Raw genomic sequence first — 14639 nt, 5'->3', positions numbered from 1 at the left:
AAACTGAAAATAAAATGCTACTTCCATTATTACATTAGTTTATTTCCACGACATGTTACAAAGATTACTTGAGCAGGCAGTTTTGCATGTCAAAACCTTACATGTACAAACTCTTGTCTAGGCAGTGTGTTGGAAACCACCACAAAAAAATGAGGCAAATTTTTCAGATTTAGGGAAAACTGAGTAACAATTGAGTGAAATTTATTTAACGATCATAATAATTGTCAAGTTGCAAAAATTTTTTAGCCAAAATTTGATAATTTATAATATTTTTCATACTGAAAACATACTGAAACAGTCATCTGTTGTTGATGGAGATAGCAAAAATAGATAGATAGCAATTGATTGATAAAAAACATTTTTTAAAAAACTATTTATGCAGTAGGTATTACCACACATACACCGCACCAAATTAACACCAAATTTAACCCTGATCAGTTCGTGCTTTGGAATAATTTTGTTGCTATGTCCTGTCAACGTTTTCAGTACCTCATGTAGTTTAAATACACAGCATGAAGTATATTAGTAAACGGCATTTGTATCCATCACTGAACTTGCTGAACACTCATCAACTATTAAACTCTGAATAAACCGGTCATTGGTAGCATAGTGTTTGTCGCATCAGACTCATGATCAGTAGACCTGAGATCAAATCCTACTTTAGGCTGAACATCAAAAAGGGTCGACCCCTACCCTGGGTGAGTGTGCCACAGACTCAATGGGAAGGCCAATTCCATTGGCTAACGAATGCGACTTTGGGGAACCTTGGTTATATACCGCAGGTGCTTGTGTTCGACCGAGCCTGATTGACGCCAGGATAGCGCATTAAATTGCAATTTGATAGATGGCAGCACAGCCCTGTCATGCAATCCCAAACTTGAATATATGGCTTCTGTGGCAAAAATGCACTATGTGACAGCACCAGCTCTTGCAATTTGCACATATAATAAAAAAAAAAAGTCAGGAGAAACAACAGTTACATGTCTGGAACTATCGCCTGGCACAAAAAATTTAAAAAAAAAAAAATAACACCGTGTGAAGCATACATGCAATATTGTAATACGAGTGGTGAACAGGTACTCGTAAATGCAAAGACTAAACATCATCTAATCCACAGTATCTTTGAATCCTTAGCAGGCATTTGGATATCATGTGTATAAAAAACTTGCTTTCATTTTTTTGCCAGTAACAGTTGATGTGGCAACAATACTGACATGCACGGGAAAAGTTGATACAAACTATACTTTAATTTAATTCCTTGCACCAGATATATCAAAATATTTAAGATGAAATTTTAATATTTTTTTTCAAACCACTTCAATACATAAGTTTAGTTTAATAATTGAAAAATTTTATAATTTAAGTTTATTTTAAAAACTGAAAATCAACTGGTCTAAGATGCCATTACTCATTGTCAAATTGTGGATTAATAATTGTTATGTGTAGATTATGTCTTATCCATCCTGATCCAAATGTTTTCCCGATATACAGTGTGTGCACATCAAGGCTCTATACACAAATACTCCAAAACATCATCCATGTACATTTGTCCATGAATTATTCTGGTCGCTTATTTGTTTACTCTGCATATTTAAGAGCATTTAACAGGAAGAGCCAACAAAACAGCAATGGCTCATATGAATAAGGCGGGGAATAAGTTCAAAATTCAGCTACAAAAAGTTAGAGAGTCCACATTTGGCAAGAAGACCCTCTAGGTTACACTATTATGTTCCAGTGCATACATGTACAGATCCACAAAGATTGAATAATTTAGACGACAGCAAATACCAACATACTGGTATATTGCATGCACAAATTGATGAATATCGTAAGTCACTATTTTCATCTTGACAAAAACTAAAAATAAATGTTGCATGTGTCTTTTAATCGGCATGAAGTAATAAATTACAAGTTTGACAGCTTAAAGCAGCCTATGCTGTAATAATAAATTTATTGATTTATAATTTATATGAATACATTTGCATTTACAGGGTTCTTTTATGGTGTATATAGCTACATACATGATTGTGGCAGGTAAATATGGATTTTGCATTCATGAACGAAAAGTTAATGAAACAAATTTTTCAAATAGAAATCTTGCATTTGAACTGTTTAATTTTTAGCCATCAGATATCTTTACTTTGACAGATGAGTAGCGTTAATTTGAGCTACATCATTATGAATATGCATGAGGTATTTTTGATTTGTACAAATGCATAATGAAGAAATTATAATGACAAGTGTATTTATAACTGTTTTGTCGTTCAAATAATTATGTCATACCCGTGGTAGTCTATGTAGTGAACTTTCCCAGGGATTCACATCAAATCATTGGAGTTAAAAGAATCATCTGTGCACGTTGTTTGCATTTGATGTTTCATGCACCAAATAGCATTCGATGGTTACGTCAGTTCTATATTTAATAAGATCTAGTAATCGTGACAAGTTATTGGCAGCAATCCACATACTGCAGCGTTAGACTCGTAGTTCATATTATTATTATACATACATCTTCTTCAGACCACTGTGAACAGTATTTTCATTCTAACACAAAGCTTCTCATATATCAGCATTTTACAACTAAAACTGGGTATTTATGTATTTTAAAAATTGTTTTTATTATTTTGGTTATTATTTTTTTTTATAGAAAACAAAGATCTGGAGTAAGAAGTGATAAATCACTAGATACACACATACATGCTGAAGGCTTATTCAATAATTCAAATTCAAACTACATTGGAGCAGGTTAAACTCGTAAATTGATAAATCCCATCAAAGTTTAAAACAAAATACTAACCACAGTTTAAGTGAAAGCCTTGTTATACACAAAGTGGTTATACATGTACACTGTAAAATGACTAATTTTCACTGGGTTTAAATTTCACTGATTTACCATTTCAGGCATATTCAGTGGGTTTTACATTCACGGTTTTATCATTTAGATAATGTGTTCTATGCTCAATTTTACATATTCACTGGGTTTTAATTTGGCGCATAATAATAAAACCAATAAGCAAAAATAAAACCAAGTGAATAATTAACCCTTTTAATAATTAACAGTAGCATAATCACTTTTTGCAAATGTATATTAACAATGCAGGACATAAAAAGCTGTCAGTCAATAGCTTGTGTAAACCTGGAAGCCTGTGACAACTGAAATCTCCATAAACCAGAAGCTTGTGTAAACCTGGAAGCCTGTGACAACTGAAATCTCCATAAACCAGAAGCTTGTGTAAACCTGGAAGCCTGTGACAACTGAAATCTCCATAAACCAGAAGCTTGTGTAAACCTGGAAGCCTGTGACAACTGAAATCTCCATAAACCAGAAGCTTGTGTAAACCTGGAAGCCTGTGACAACTGAAATCTCCATAAACCAGAAGCTTGTGTAAACCTGGAAGCCTGTGACAACTGAAATCTCCATAAACCAGAAGCTTGTGTAAACCTGGAAGCCTGTGACAACTGAAATCTCCATAAACCAGAAGCTTGTGTAAACCTGGAAGCCTGTGACAACTGAAATCTCCATAAACCAGAAGCTTGTGTAAACCTGGAAGCCTGTGACAACTGAAATCTCCATAAACCAGAAGCTTGTGTAAACCTGGAAGCCTGTGACAACTGAAATCTCCATAAACCAGAAGCATGTGTAAACCTGGAAGCCTGTGACAACTGAAATCTCCATAAACCAGAAGCTTGTGTAAACCTGGAAGCCTGTGACAACTGAAATCTCCATAAACCAGAAGCTTGTGTAAACCTGGAAGCCTGTGACAACTGAAATCTCCATAAACCAGAAGCTTGTGTAAACCTGGAAGCCTGTGACAACTGAAATCTCCATAAACCAGAAGCTTGTGTAAACCTGGAAGCCTGTGACAACTGAAATCTCCATAAACCAGAAGCTTGTGTAAACCTGGAAGCCTGTGACAACTGAAATCTCCATAAACCAGAAGCTTGTGTAAACCTGGAAACCTGGAAGCCTGTGACAACTGAAATCTCCATAAACCAGAAGCTTGTGTAAACTAAACAATCTGTATAATAAAAGAAAACCTACTATAAAGTGAACACCTCATAGAATCAAACTTTTTGTAAACTAAAAGACTACATAAACCTCCATAAAGTGGAAGTCTGTGTAAACCAAACACTCAGCAAACAAAAAGCCTTATAAAACAAGTGCTCTGTAAACAGAAAACCGAACCCTTTCTAGAGTGGAAGCCTATGTAAACCAAACTGTCAGTAAACAGAAGGCCTTGTAAACCAAACACTCAATAAACAGGAAGCCATGTAAACCAAACACTTAATAAACAGAAAGCCGTGTAAACCAAACACTCAATCAACAGAAAGCAGTGTAAACCGAACACTCCATTACAGAAAGCCTTGTAAACCAAACACTCAATAAACAGAAAGCCGTGTAAACCAAACACTCTGTAAACTGGAAGCCTGTGTAAACCAAACACTCTGTAAACTGGAAGCCTGTGTAAACCAAACACTCTGTAAACTAGAAGCCTGTGTAAACCAAACACTCTGTAAACTAGAAGCCTGTGTAAACCAAACACTCTGTAAACTGGAAGCCTGTGTAAACCAAACACTTAACAAACTAGAAGCCTGTGTAAACCAAACACTCTGTAAACTAGAAGCCTGTGTAAACCAAACACTATGTAAACTAGAAGCCTGTGTAAACCAAACACTCTGTAAACTCTGAAGTCTGGGCAGTGTACCCTTCTACAAAGTAAATATTGCCGAGTCAATGGTACAAATGCAAATTCAGAAAAACACCATAAACCACACTAGATGACAAATTTCCATCAGATTGGGGGGCCTTGGTGAATGTAATATACATTAAGGTTAACATAATGTTTAGTTAAGGCAAGGAACCAGCTGTATCTAGTCAAGTCTATTATAAAATAAGGACAGACCCCATTCTGTGACAATAATAAGGTTTTTTTATATCATCAGGTATTATATTTCAATATAGCTATGAAATTTCATGGTCACGGCCACTCCGGGCGAGTCTGTATTGCATTAGGGAACATAGTATGCTTTTACAAAGCATGGTACATGTCTGGATTCCCCTGAATGATTTGCTTTGCGAGGCGTGATAATGTGAAAGTAGTTTCCCTGGTCAGCCTGAGAATGGCCACAGTCAGCTGGCGTACAAGTGATAATATGATAAATGCGATTAATACACCGATATTTACTATATGGGGTAGCCATCTTCAACACTGATTGAAACTAAATAAAGAGACAAGTTGAGAAACAGTTTCCTACAAATCAGGGAGAAAATAAATTTTTACTTCCAAACGATTCGTTGGGGTAACATTAAACCAACCGCTAATAAAATTTGACTACATTCATCGTTTTTGCGTGGACAATCCCTGTATATGAACATCTCATTACATGAAGAAAATAGAACACTTTCCCTTCTATACTGTTATATAGATTTACCCAGAGTGGGCGTGACCACAGGACGGCGCCAGCGAGATTCGAAAGCCAACCGTTCAGTCAAAACCAAAGCAGTTAGCCAATTCGCTAGCGAGTTTGCAAATTGGCTGCCCCAATACTTCTGAAACTTGCTGTAAAAACAGAGCTCAAGATAGAGACCAGCTCTGGGACTCAGAGCTAACCTAGCCTGGGTCAACAACGGCTTATTCCGTTCACACATGTTTTTCAACAGTGGGTTAAATTAACTCTGGGTCGAACCCTGCATAAACTACATCACAGAGTAATGGTTGGTCACCAGTCAGCTAAGTTATACTAAAATACATCACAGAGTAGTGGTTGGTCACTAGTCAGCTAAGTTATAATAAAATACATCACAGTGTAATGGTTGGTCACCAGTCAGCTAAGTTATAATAAAATACATCACAGAGTAATGGTTGGTCACCAGTCAGCTAAGTTTGGCGTTTTTGTGTGGAAAACTCCCTTGCATACGAACACCTAATTACACGAAGAACCTAGAACACTAAGCCGGGGTATTTAAAACCGAAATTGTCATCTAACTGTAAGGCCGTCACTGATTGGCTGCTGAGCTGGAATGACAACTTTTGGTTTCCAATACCCTAGGAAAGTGTTCTATGTTCTTTTAGGTGTTAGTATTTAAGGGATTTTTCCACACAAAAACGCCAAATTCGGTCAAATTTTGTTATCGGTTGGCTTAATATAACCCCAACGGGTCGTATTTCTGTGAAAGATTGGTATTATTGTCCTGATTTGTGGGAATCTGAAAAACGTGTTTCACAACTTGTCTCTTATTTAGTTTTATGCCGCATCCAAGATGGCAGCCCCATATAGTAAATATCGCATTTATTTTATTATAACGTGTACGCTAGCTGACTGTGGCATATATGGTGAAAACACACTCTGATGAGATAACATTTGTTTACTACATCGTAGATTGTACCCAAATAATCCAAAAGCAGAACTTGAATCACACTGCTAATATAATAATATAGATATTACAAAAGGCTTCCTGGGTCTATCTGAGCTGTGGTGATTGTTGAAATGTATATCTTGATATTATGCTGAAAAAAAATGTTACCAACTCACCTTTACAAGAAAAGCTTTTATACTGCCTGAATATGCTTCTAGCGTTGTTGCACAGAAATATAAACCAATAATTCCAGTTATAATTAACTGCAAGACAAACAAGCAAACAACATACAGATCACTATTTAACATTGAGCAAAATTTTACTTGGTGGTCAATGCACCATGCCTGTTTGTATGGGTCCCGCATGTGGTGGTCAATGCACCATGCCTGTTTGTATGGGTCCAGCATGTGGTGGTCTATGCAACATGCCTGTTTGTATGGGTCCTGCATGTGGTGGTCAATGCACCATGCCTGTTTGTATGGGTCCCGCATGTGGTGGTCAATGCACCATGCCTGTTTGAATGGGTTCAGCATGTGGTGGTCAATGCAACATGCCTGTTTGTATGGGTCCTGCATGTGGTGGTCAAGGCAACATGCCTGTTTGTATGGGTCCCGCATGTGGTGGTCAATGCACCATATCTGTTTGTATGGATCCTACACATGGTGGTCAATGCACCATGCCTGTTTGTATGGGTCCCACACATGGTGGTCAATGCACCATTCCTGTTTGTATGGGTCCCACATGTGGTAGTCAATGCACCAAGCCTGTTTGTATGGGTCCTACACATGGTGGTCTATGCACCATATCTGTTTGTATGGTCCTGCATATGGTGGCCAATGCACCATGCCTGTTTGTATGGGTCCTGCACATGGTGGTCTATGCACCATGCCTGTTTGTATGGGTCCTGCACATGGTGGTCTATGCACCATATCTGTTTGTATGGGTCCCAAACATGGTGGTCAGCGCCCCACACCAGTTTGTATGGGTCCCAAACATGGTGGTCAATACACCATGCCTGTTTGTATGGGTCCCACACATGAATGAGTAATGACTCTTTGTATGATTGCATAGAATAATGACTCTTTGTGTGATTCCATAGAGTAATGACTCTTTGTATGATTGCATAGAGTGATGACTCTTTGTATGATTGCATAGAGTGATGACTCTTTGTATGATTGCATAGAGTGATGACTCTTTGTATGATTCCATAGAGTAATGACTCTTTGTATGATAGCTCCGCTGTTAGCAATGCACATTTCAATTAAAGAACTGAATATATTATGATAATGATCAAATCTGTGAGAGGTCTACCTATATTTATAGTATCAAAGCAATCAGACTTTTCAAAGAATTTGAAAATATTACATTTTACCGAAAATGACAAAAATATTCATCAAAATTAGAGAATTAAAGATATTATCACAAAATTAACAAATCTGAGAGAGGTCTACCTGAGGTACCTATATATGTAATATCACAGCAATTGGACTTGCGGTTTTCAACAAGAAGTTGAAAATATCACTTTTTACCAAATATAACAAAAATATTTAATCAAAATTAGAGGATTAAAGATATCATCACGAAATGAACAAATCTGAGAGAGGTCCACATGTAGTATCTATATATGTGATATCAAAGTAATCAGACTTGCGTTTTTTTAACAAGAAGTCGAAAATACCACTTTTTACCAAAAATGCCAAAAATATTCACCAAAATTAGTGAATTGAAGATATCATCACAAAATAAACAAATCTGAGAGAGGTCTACCCAAGGTAGATATACACCAAATATCAAAGCATTTAGACTTGTAGACGAAAAAGTAAAACATTGACACGGACAACGGACAACGACGGACAAACACTCATATGATAAGCTCCGCTCGAGAAAGTCGACAGCGGAGCTAAAAAGTTGACACAGACGACAGACTTATATGATAAGCTCCGCTCGACAAAGTCGACAACAGAGCTACAAATTATAGGACCACTATTAAATGAGAAATCCTCTGTATATATGGTTGCATTACATATGTTTTATTTGATTATTCCATACATAAAATCAATTTTTCTCCTAAAACTTCAGGTTTAGAAGCATATCGCTTCAATTCTAATGATAGGAGTATTTGACTCTAGACAAAAAAGTTAACTTTTTTCGGTTGGCTTAATGACTTAAAATTCACAACACAGTTTATAGGTTACTAATATCTTGTATTTTTTTGCTCTGCTATTTTAATATTTCAAGGATATATTGCATAGATTTTGTGAAAGTCACTACACATAAGTGGTCTCCTGGGTGCTTGACTAACGTCTGGCTGTTATCTCCTAAGATTGTGCTTTCAAATACCACTTCAATACCACATATACAATGTGAATTGAATTGCTTTTTCAATGCACTTACTTTGTAAATCTGAGAACAATGAAAGTATGGAAACAAAAATCATTGATATTATACCTTCGGTAACAAAACATCATTCTTTCTGTTACCAAACTTCTTGAAATTCCTATTGCTTTTCAGTCAACCATATGTCAATCAGTCAATACAACATGGGTGCTCAAGAGAGATATGTTGCCATGGAAACAAGAATATGTTTTGCATTTTATCGCTTACTCTAATCTGTGCAGCATATTGTTAAGATAAATATAATAGTACAATGTATGTAGTATTTATCATCATTTAATAGTTTCTGGTATTTATCCTCAATTTTATTTAGCACTTAGTCAGTACAAATATAATCAACACTGTGGAAAAATAATGAAAAGTTTTAAGTTTCTCCACATTTAGGAAATGAAGAACAATTGTTGTTTTTACTCCATCTTCATTTATGGTATGCTATTTATTTCAGAGAAGTGGGCGTACTATATGTTGAAATCCTGGGTTTTCAACTGCAATTGAAGTAGTGACTAGTGAGTAGTTGTGAGAACAAACTACAATGTATGTACATGTACATGTAGATATACATAAATGTAGGTATTACACCACAATTTATGTATCATGAATATTATTTGGAGGTCGATGATGACAATGGAAAGCGATCAAAACAAAACAAAAGTCGTGAGATGTGTTCTAAAGAATCACAGTAGAAGCACCATTAAAGTATACAATACACACGTGAATGAGTATAAATGAATTCAATTTATATGGTAATGCATAGTGGATTTTAACTGTGTGAATGATCTATTACCTAATGGCCAATGTCCAATTAGTGATTACTTCATTTTAACTGTGTGAATGATCTATTACCTAATGTCCAATTAGTGATTACTTCATTTTAATCAAACTAATCATATGCATTGAATTATAAAATAAAGGTAAGAAGTTTTCATTCAAGTTGTACTAACTTCAAATACTGTAAAATGACTAATTTTCACTGGGCTTAAATTTCGCTGCCTAGCCAATCTAAAAAATTAGTATATATGAGGCAGATAATTAACTTGCTTATGCTAGGCTATTATCTCCCACCAAATATGCTAATTGTAATGGTACCCAGAAAATTCTTGTGTCTGTTGCCAAATACTCAAAAAACAGATTTTACATTTTTTCTTTACCAGTACATTGATGGAGTACACTTAGTTTGAGCTAAATATGACTGGGTAATTTACAAAACTATAGGATACAAAAAAAAAATGTTATTTCCTGTAAACTCATCTCAAAAAACACTATGTGACAAATATGGCAAAGAAAATTTGCAAATTTTTATGAATTAGATAACTTACAACAATTTACAAAAATTATAAATGTATCATCAAACTGTGATAAAATATATAAACAGAACAAATGAAAATCAAAGAAAGCTTAGAAAGAACTCCCATGTGCTGAGAGTATTGGAGACACATTAAATATAATTCGAAATTACTTAGCTGAAAACTAATTATGCAAATCAGAAAATTAATATGACCAGATTTGAGTGTAAAACTAATGAGGTCTGCGCAATGTAACAGAAAATCTATGTCTCCAAGTTTAATTGAAATGTGATTAGAACCAAAAAATTATGAATTATTATGCTTATTAGGGAATTAATATGAACAGATTTTTACCCCAAACTAATTAGGTTTGTACATTGTCCTAGAGCATCTTTGTACTAAGTTTCATTGAAATGGAATAATTAGCACCGTGAAAACTCCAAAATTTCGACCCCTCTAAAAATTTGACCGCCTATTTATTTGCCGGGTTTCGGTGTTTTATTTACCTCCAAATTTTCGACTCCACTAAAAATTGCCGACTCATTCTTATTCGAAAATTGCGACCAGTTTTAGTTTTCCCCCAAACGAAAAAAAAACCGATGTGAGCGTTCAAACGGGACCTTCCTCAAAGGCATGAATCCGGGTTTCTGATTGACTGAGAGATTTTTATTTTATTGGTAACGAAAATATATTCTAAATAAACGAAGTTTCAAATAAAAACGAACACAAAAATCTCGGCATGCTGCGTTTCTGAATTGTTGATTATTACTGTACTCAGTAGTGATTATAATAATGTACACAAAATAAATTTGTTGAATGGTTATGAAATACAAATAAAAGTGAACTTAGTTTCATCGTAAGCGAATGATTCCGGTCTCGTATAAACGTTTGATGCTGTAGGATATCCGCCATGTTCTCTTAGGTCAAATAGGTCAAATCGCTAATTAACCAATCAAAAAGCTGGATGATGCGAAAACGGCATGATTTTTTTTAAATAAAAAAATTAGTTGTTTTTAAAAAATAAACTGGTCATCTGAAGAATAATTTAACATTGTTCACAGTGATAACCGCTCATTCTCGAAAGGAAGCTTACCCGCTCACGCTAGTCACGATAAAAATCATACACGTGTACTCTTGAATAGACAGACGTCAATGACTACGGTAAAACTTAGACTCTATTTTAGCCGGCAGGATTGATTGAAATGTCCGAAAAATGACGCCAAAATACACCTTAAAAGTCCCATTTTATTTTCTTAAATCCCATTATATTTTTTAATCCAAGGGCGAATTTACGGCAGAATTTGGTCCCTCAAATCACCGGTACGGTGCTCAAATAAGGGACACGTGAGCTTTGATTCTAACCGGATACATTGCACTGGGTCGGGGAGATCGTTTGCTAAACTTCCATGTATCTTTTGTCCAATGGGTACCTGTACTTCGAACATTCGCAAGTTTTCCTAGGTAGTGCGAGACAGCTTTGTCTTTTGACCTATTAGTTTTGTGCTGACCTCTTCTCCGCGTCTTGATGTTTTGTTTTGCTTGTCATAATACTCACTGATTGATGACTTTGTTTAGATTTTGAGTTACAACTCGGCCACGACCTTTGCTTTTACCGTGAAACATGAGGAAGTTTACGTCAATTGACGGACATTGCATTTTTTAAAAACTAATGAAGCACACTGTCTATCATCCCCATTTTTTTTTGCTGATTTCTATTCTGAAAAATTCGACCGTCCGAAAATGCACCTTAATTTTGACTCTAAAAACACGTCACATTTCTAACACAAATTATTTAAAACCAGTCGAAATTTTGGAGTTTTTACGGTACTTTAGATATCAGTGTGAAAGATTAAAATTGGTTAATTATGCAAATTAGGTAATTAATATGTATAGATTTTAACCCACAATTATTCAGGTCTGTCTATTGTCCTACAGCATCCATGTACATTCATTGATATGTGATGTATAGTACCTGAGATATCAGTGTGAAAGTTGGTTAATTATGCAAATTAGGTGATTAATATGCACAAATATTTACCGGAAACTAATTGGGTCTGCATAATTCTAGATTCATTGAAATATGATGATTAGTACTTTAGATATCAGTAGAAAAGCTGAAAATTAATTATGCAAATTAGGTAATTAATATGCACAATTATTTACCCTAAAACTAATCAGGTCTCTGCATAGTCCTAAAGGATCTATGTACCAAGTTTCATTGAAATGCGATGATTAGTACTTGAGATACCCGTGGAAAAGCTGAAAATTAACTAATTATGCAAATTAGGTGATTAATATGCACAAATATTTATCGAAAACAATCAATCTCTGCATAGTCCTTGAGTATGTAAGTACCAAGTTTCATTGAAATGTAATGCTAACTACTTATATCAAATGCTGAAAATTAATTAATTATGCAAATTAGGTAATTAATATGTACTGATATTACCATAAAAACTATCAGGTCTGTGCAGTGTCGTATGACATCTATGTACCAAGTTTCATTGAAATGTGATGATTAGTACTTGAGATATCAGTGGAAAAACCGAAAATTGACTAATCATTATGCAAATTAGGTAATTAGTATCCACGGATTATTACCAAAAACTAATCAAAACCTAGCATTAGTTCAGAGCATCTATGTACCAAGTTTCATCAAAATCCAATGAGTGGTTGTTTAGATATCAGTGGAACAGTCATGGAACCACTAAAAAATAGCTAATTATCATGCAAATTAGGTAATTAATATGCACGGATTTTTACCAAAAATTAATCAAATCTGCGCATATGTTCAGAGCATCTATGTACCAAGTTTCATCAAAATCCAATGAGTGGTTCTTTAGATATCAGTGGAACAGTCATAGAACAGCTAAAAATTAGCTAATTATCATGCAAATTAGGTAATTAACGAGCATGGATTTTTACCAAAACCTAATCAAATCTGCGCATTGGCCCAGAGCATCTATGCACCAAGTTTCATCAAAAACCGATGTATGGTTCTTGAGATAGCAGTGGAACAGTCGGACACACATACACACATACACACACACATACACACATACACACATACACACATACACACATACAGACACACTAACTGCAAAGACTCCCATTTTGTGCTTCGCACATGGGAGTCAATTAAGACATGCAAAAAACATTGATAAACTTTAAAACTGTTTTTTTGTTTTGTATTTTTTGTATTTGTGTAAGTTATTAATTTAATTTTTGGATTATTTAATTTTGAATTTGTGTTTAATTTCATACACAAATATGGTGATGATAAAGTATCTTACAGTAGAATACTTTATTTTCGCTTGGAATAAATTTTCGCTATTTTCGCTGAAGGGATAATTCCGTGAAAATAAAATCCAGCCAATATATTTTTTTTCCTATATTTCACATTAAACTCATCAAAAATCAGTGAAAATAAATTCCAAGCAAAATGCCTAAAAAGCCTTTTCAGCGAAAATTAAATCCAGCGAAAATAAAGTATTCCACAGTATTATAAAATGATAATGTCATATCCTCAAGTCATGTGACACTGCCAGGTCATGTGATATGAGCAGTAAGTATGTGTAATAGAGAGGATATTTTGAACAAATATGTGAGTGGTATTCCTGATATATGACCTTGTTTTATAACATGCAGGAATGTCAAACCACAAGAATAGTTGAATCATACTTGTCTAAGATACAACATACCAATGTTCATTTTTCAGACATGTAAATTGATCTTCCCTCTCAAAGTTCGGTTAACTGTTAATTGAAGTTCAAGTTACTAAATGTGGATGTTCAACAACAATAGGAATTTATGTTGCCCGTAACTCAAAGTTCAGTTAACTCTTAAAATTAAATAATTATATATGCCTTCAATTACGTTTTGGTGGCCATCACTGTCGTCCCTGGAATCTTGCTGATAAGGTTTTGGTCCCAATTTACGTAGCTATCGTCGAGGAAATTCAAAAAAACAAATTGCAACTATTGTAACCTTTGTTGCCAAGTTTATTTCACGATTCACTTTTCAAATCTTTGTTTCCTGGGCACTTCTAATAAATCTAATAAATTAATCGAGCCGCTGGGCTGAATTAATCACATAACCAAAAATTTGTTTTAGACTTCGACCTTTTTTCGCTTGGAAATGCAAGGGCGATAAGACTTGATTTTCAAGGACGCAGGTCATTTCAATTGGACGGTTTTATTTTGTTTCGAGTTTGATGTTAACCAAGAAACATAAGCCACTATTCTGGTGAATATAAAACATGTTCAATTCAGGGATTTTGATGTGCCAATCCATAGACCTTGAAAATACATAAATTTTTAAGGTTTATGGCCAATCGAGCTATTTTAAAAATTCCTGTAACGTATCCTATAAATGAACTTCGTGTTCAGGGACGCTTCAGCGTAATAGTGAGAATAGAAGTAAATAGATGGTATTTCCAATTTTCAATTACTGGCCAGGATAGCCAAATTTAGTGTTTATTTCAATGCAATCTGTCCATACTCAGTTTCTATGTGATCGCTGCTGTGGACGGCAATAGACGACAGATTGTGATTGACAACTGACATTTAGCTTTATTATTTTATTATTATTCTGATGTTTTCCTA

General features: G+C 34.9%; 1 protein-coding gene across 1 annotated transcript in view; it reads right to left on the bottom strand.

The window, feature by feature from the left end:
• LOC102804340 (sarcospan-like) overlaps positions 1–14639 on the bottom strand; it is a 46743-nt gene that overhangs the window by 6626 nt on the left and 25478 nt on the right. The window contains exon 3 of the mRNA XM_006819247.3: positions 6535–6621. Within this exon, the coding sequence (XP_006819310.1) occupies positions 6535–6621 (87 nt within the window). The remainder of the gene's footprint in view (positions 1–6534; positions 6622–14639) is intronic.

Source organism: Saccoglossus kowalevskii, chromosome 3 (genome assembly GCF_978046115.1).
Source record: "Saccoglossus kowalevskii chromosome 3, keSacKowa6.1, whole genome shotgun sequence".
Classification (NCBI taxonomy): Eukaryota; Metazoa; Hemichordata; class Enteropneusta; family Harrimaniidae; genus Saccoglossus; species Saccoglossus kowalevskii.
The sequence above is the reverse complement of the archived record's forward strand: the minus strand, read 5'-3'. Positions and strand labels throughout refer to the sequence as shown.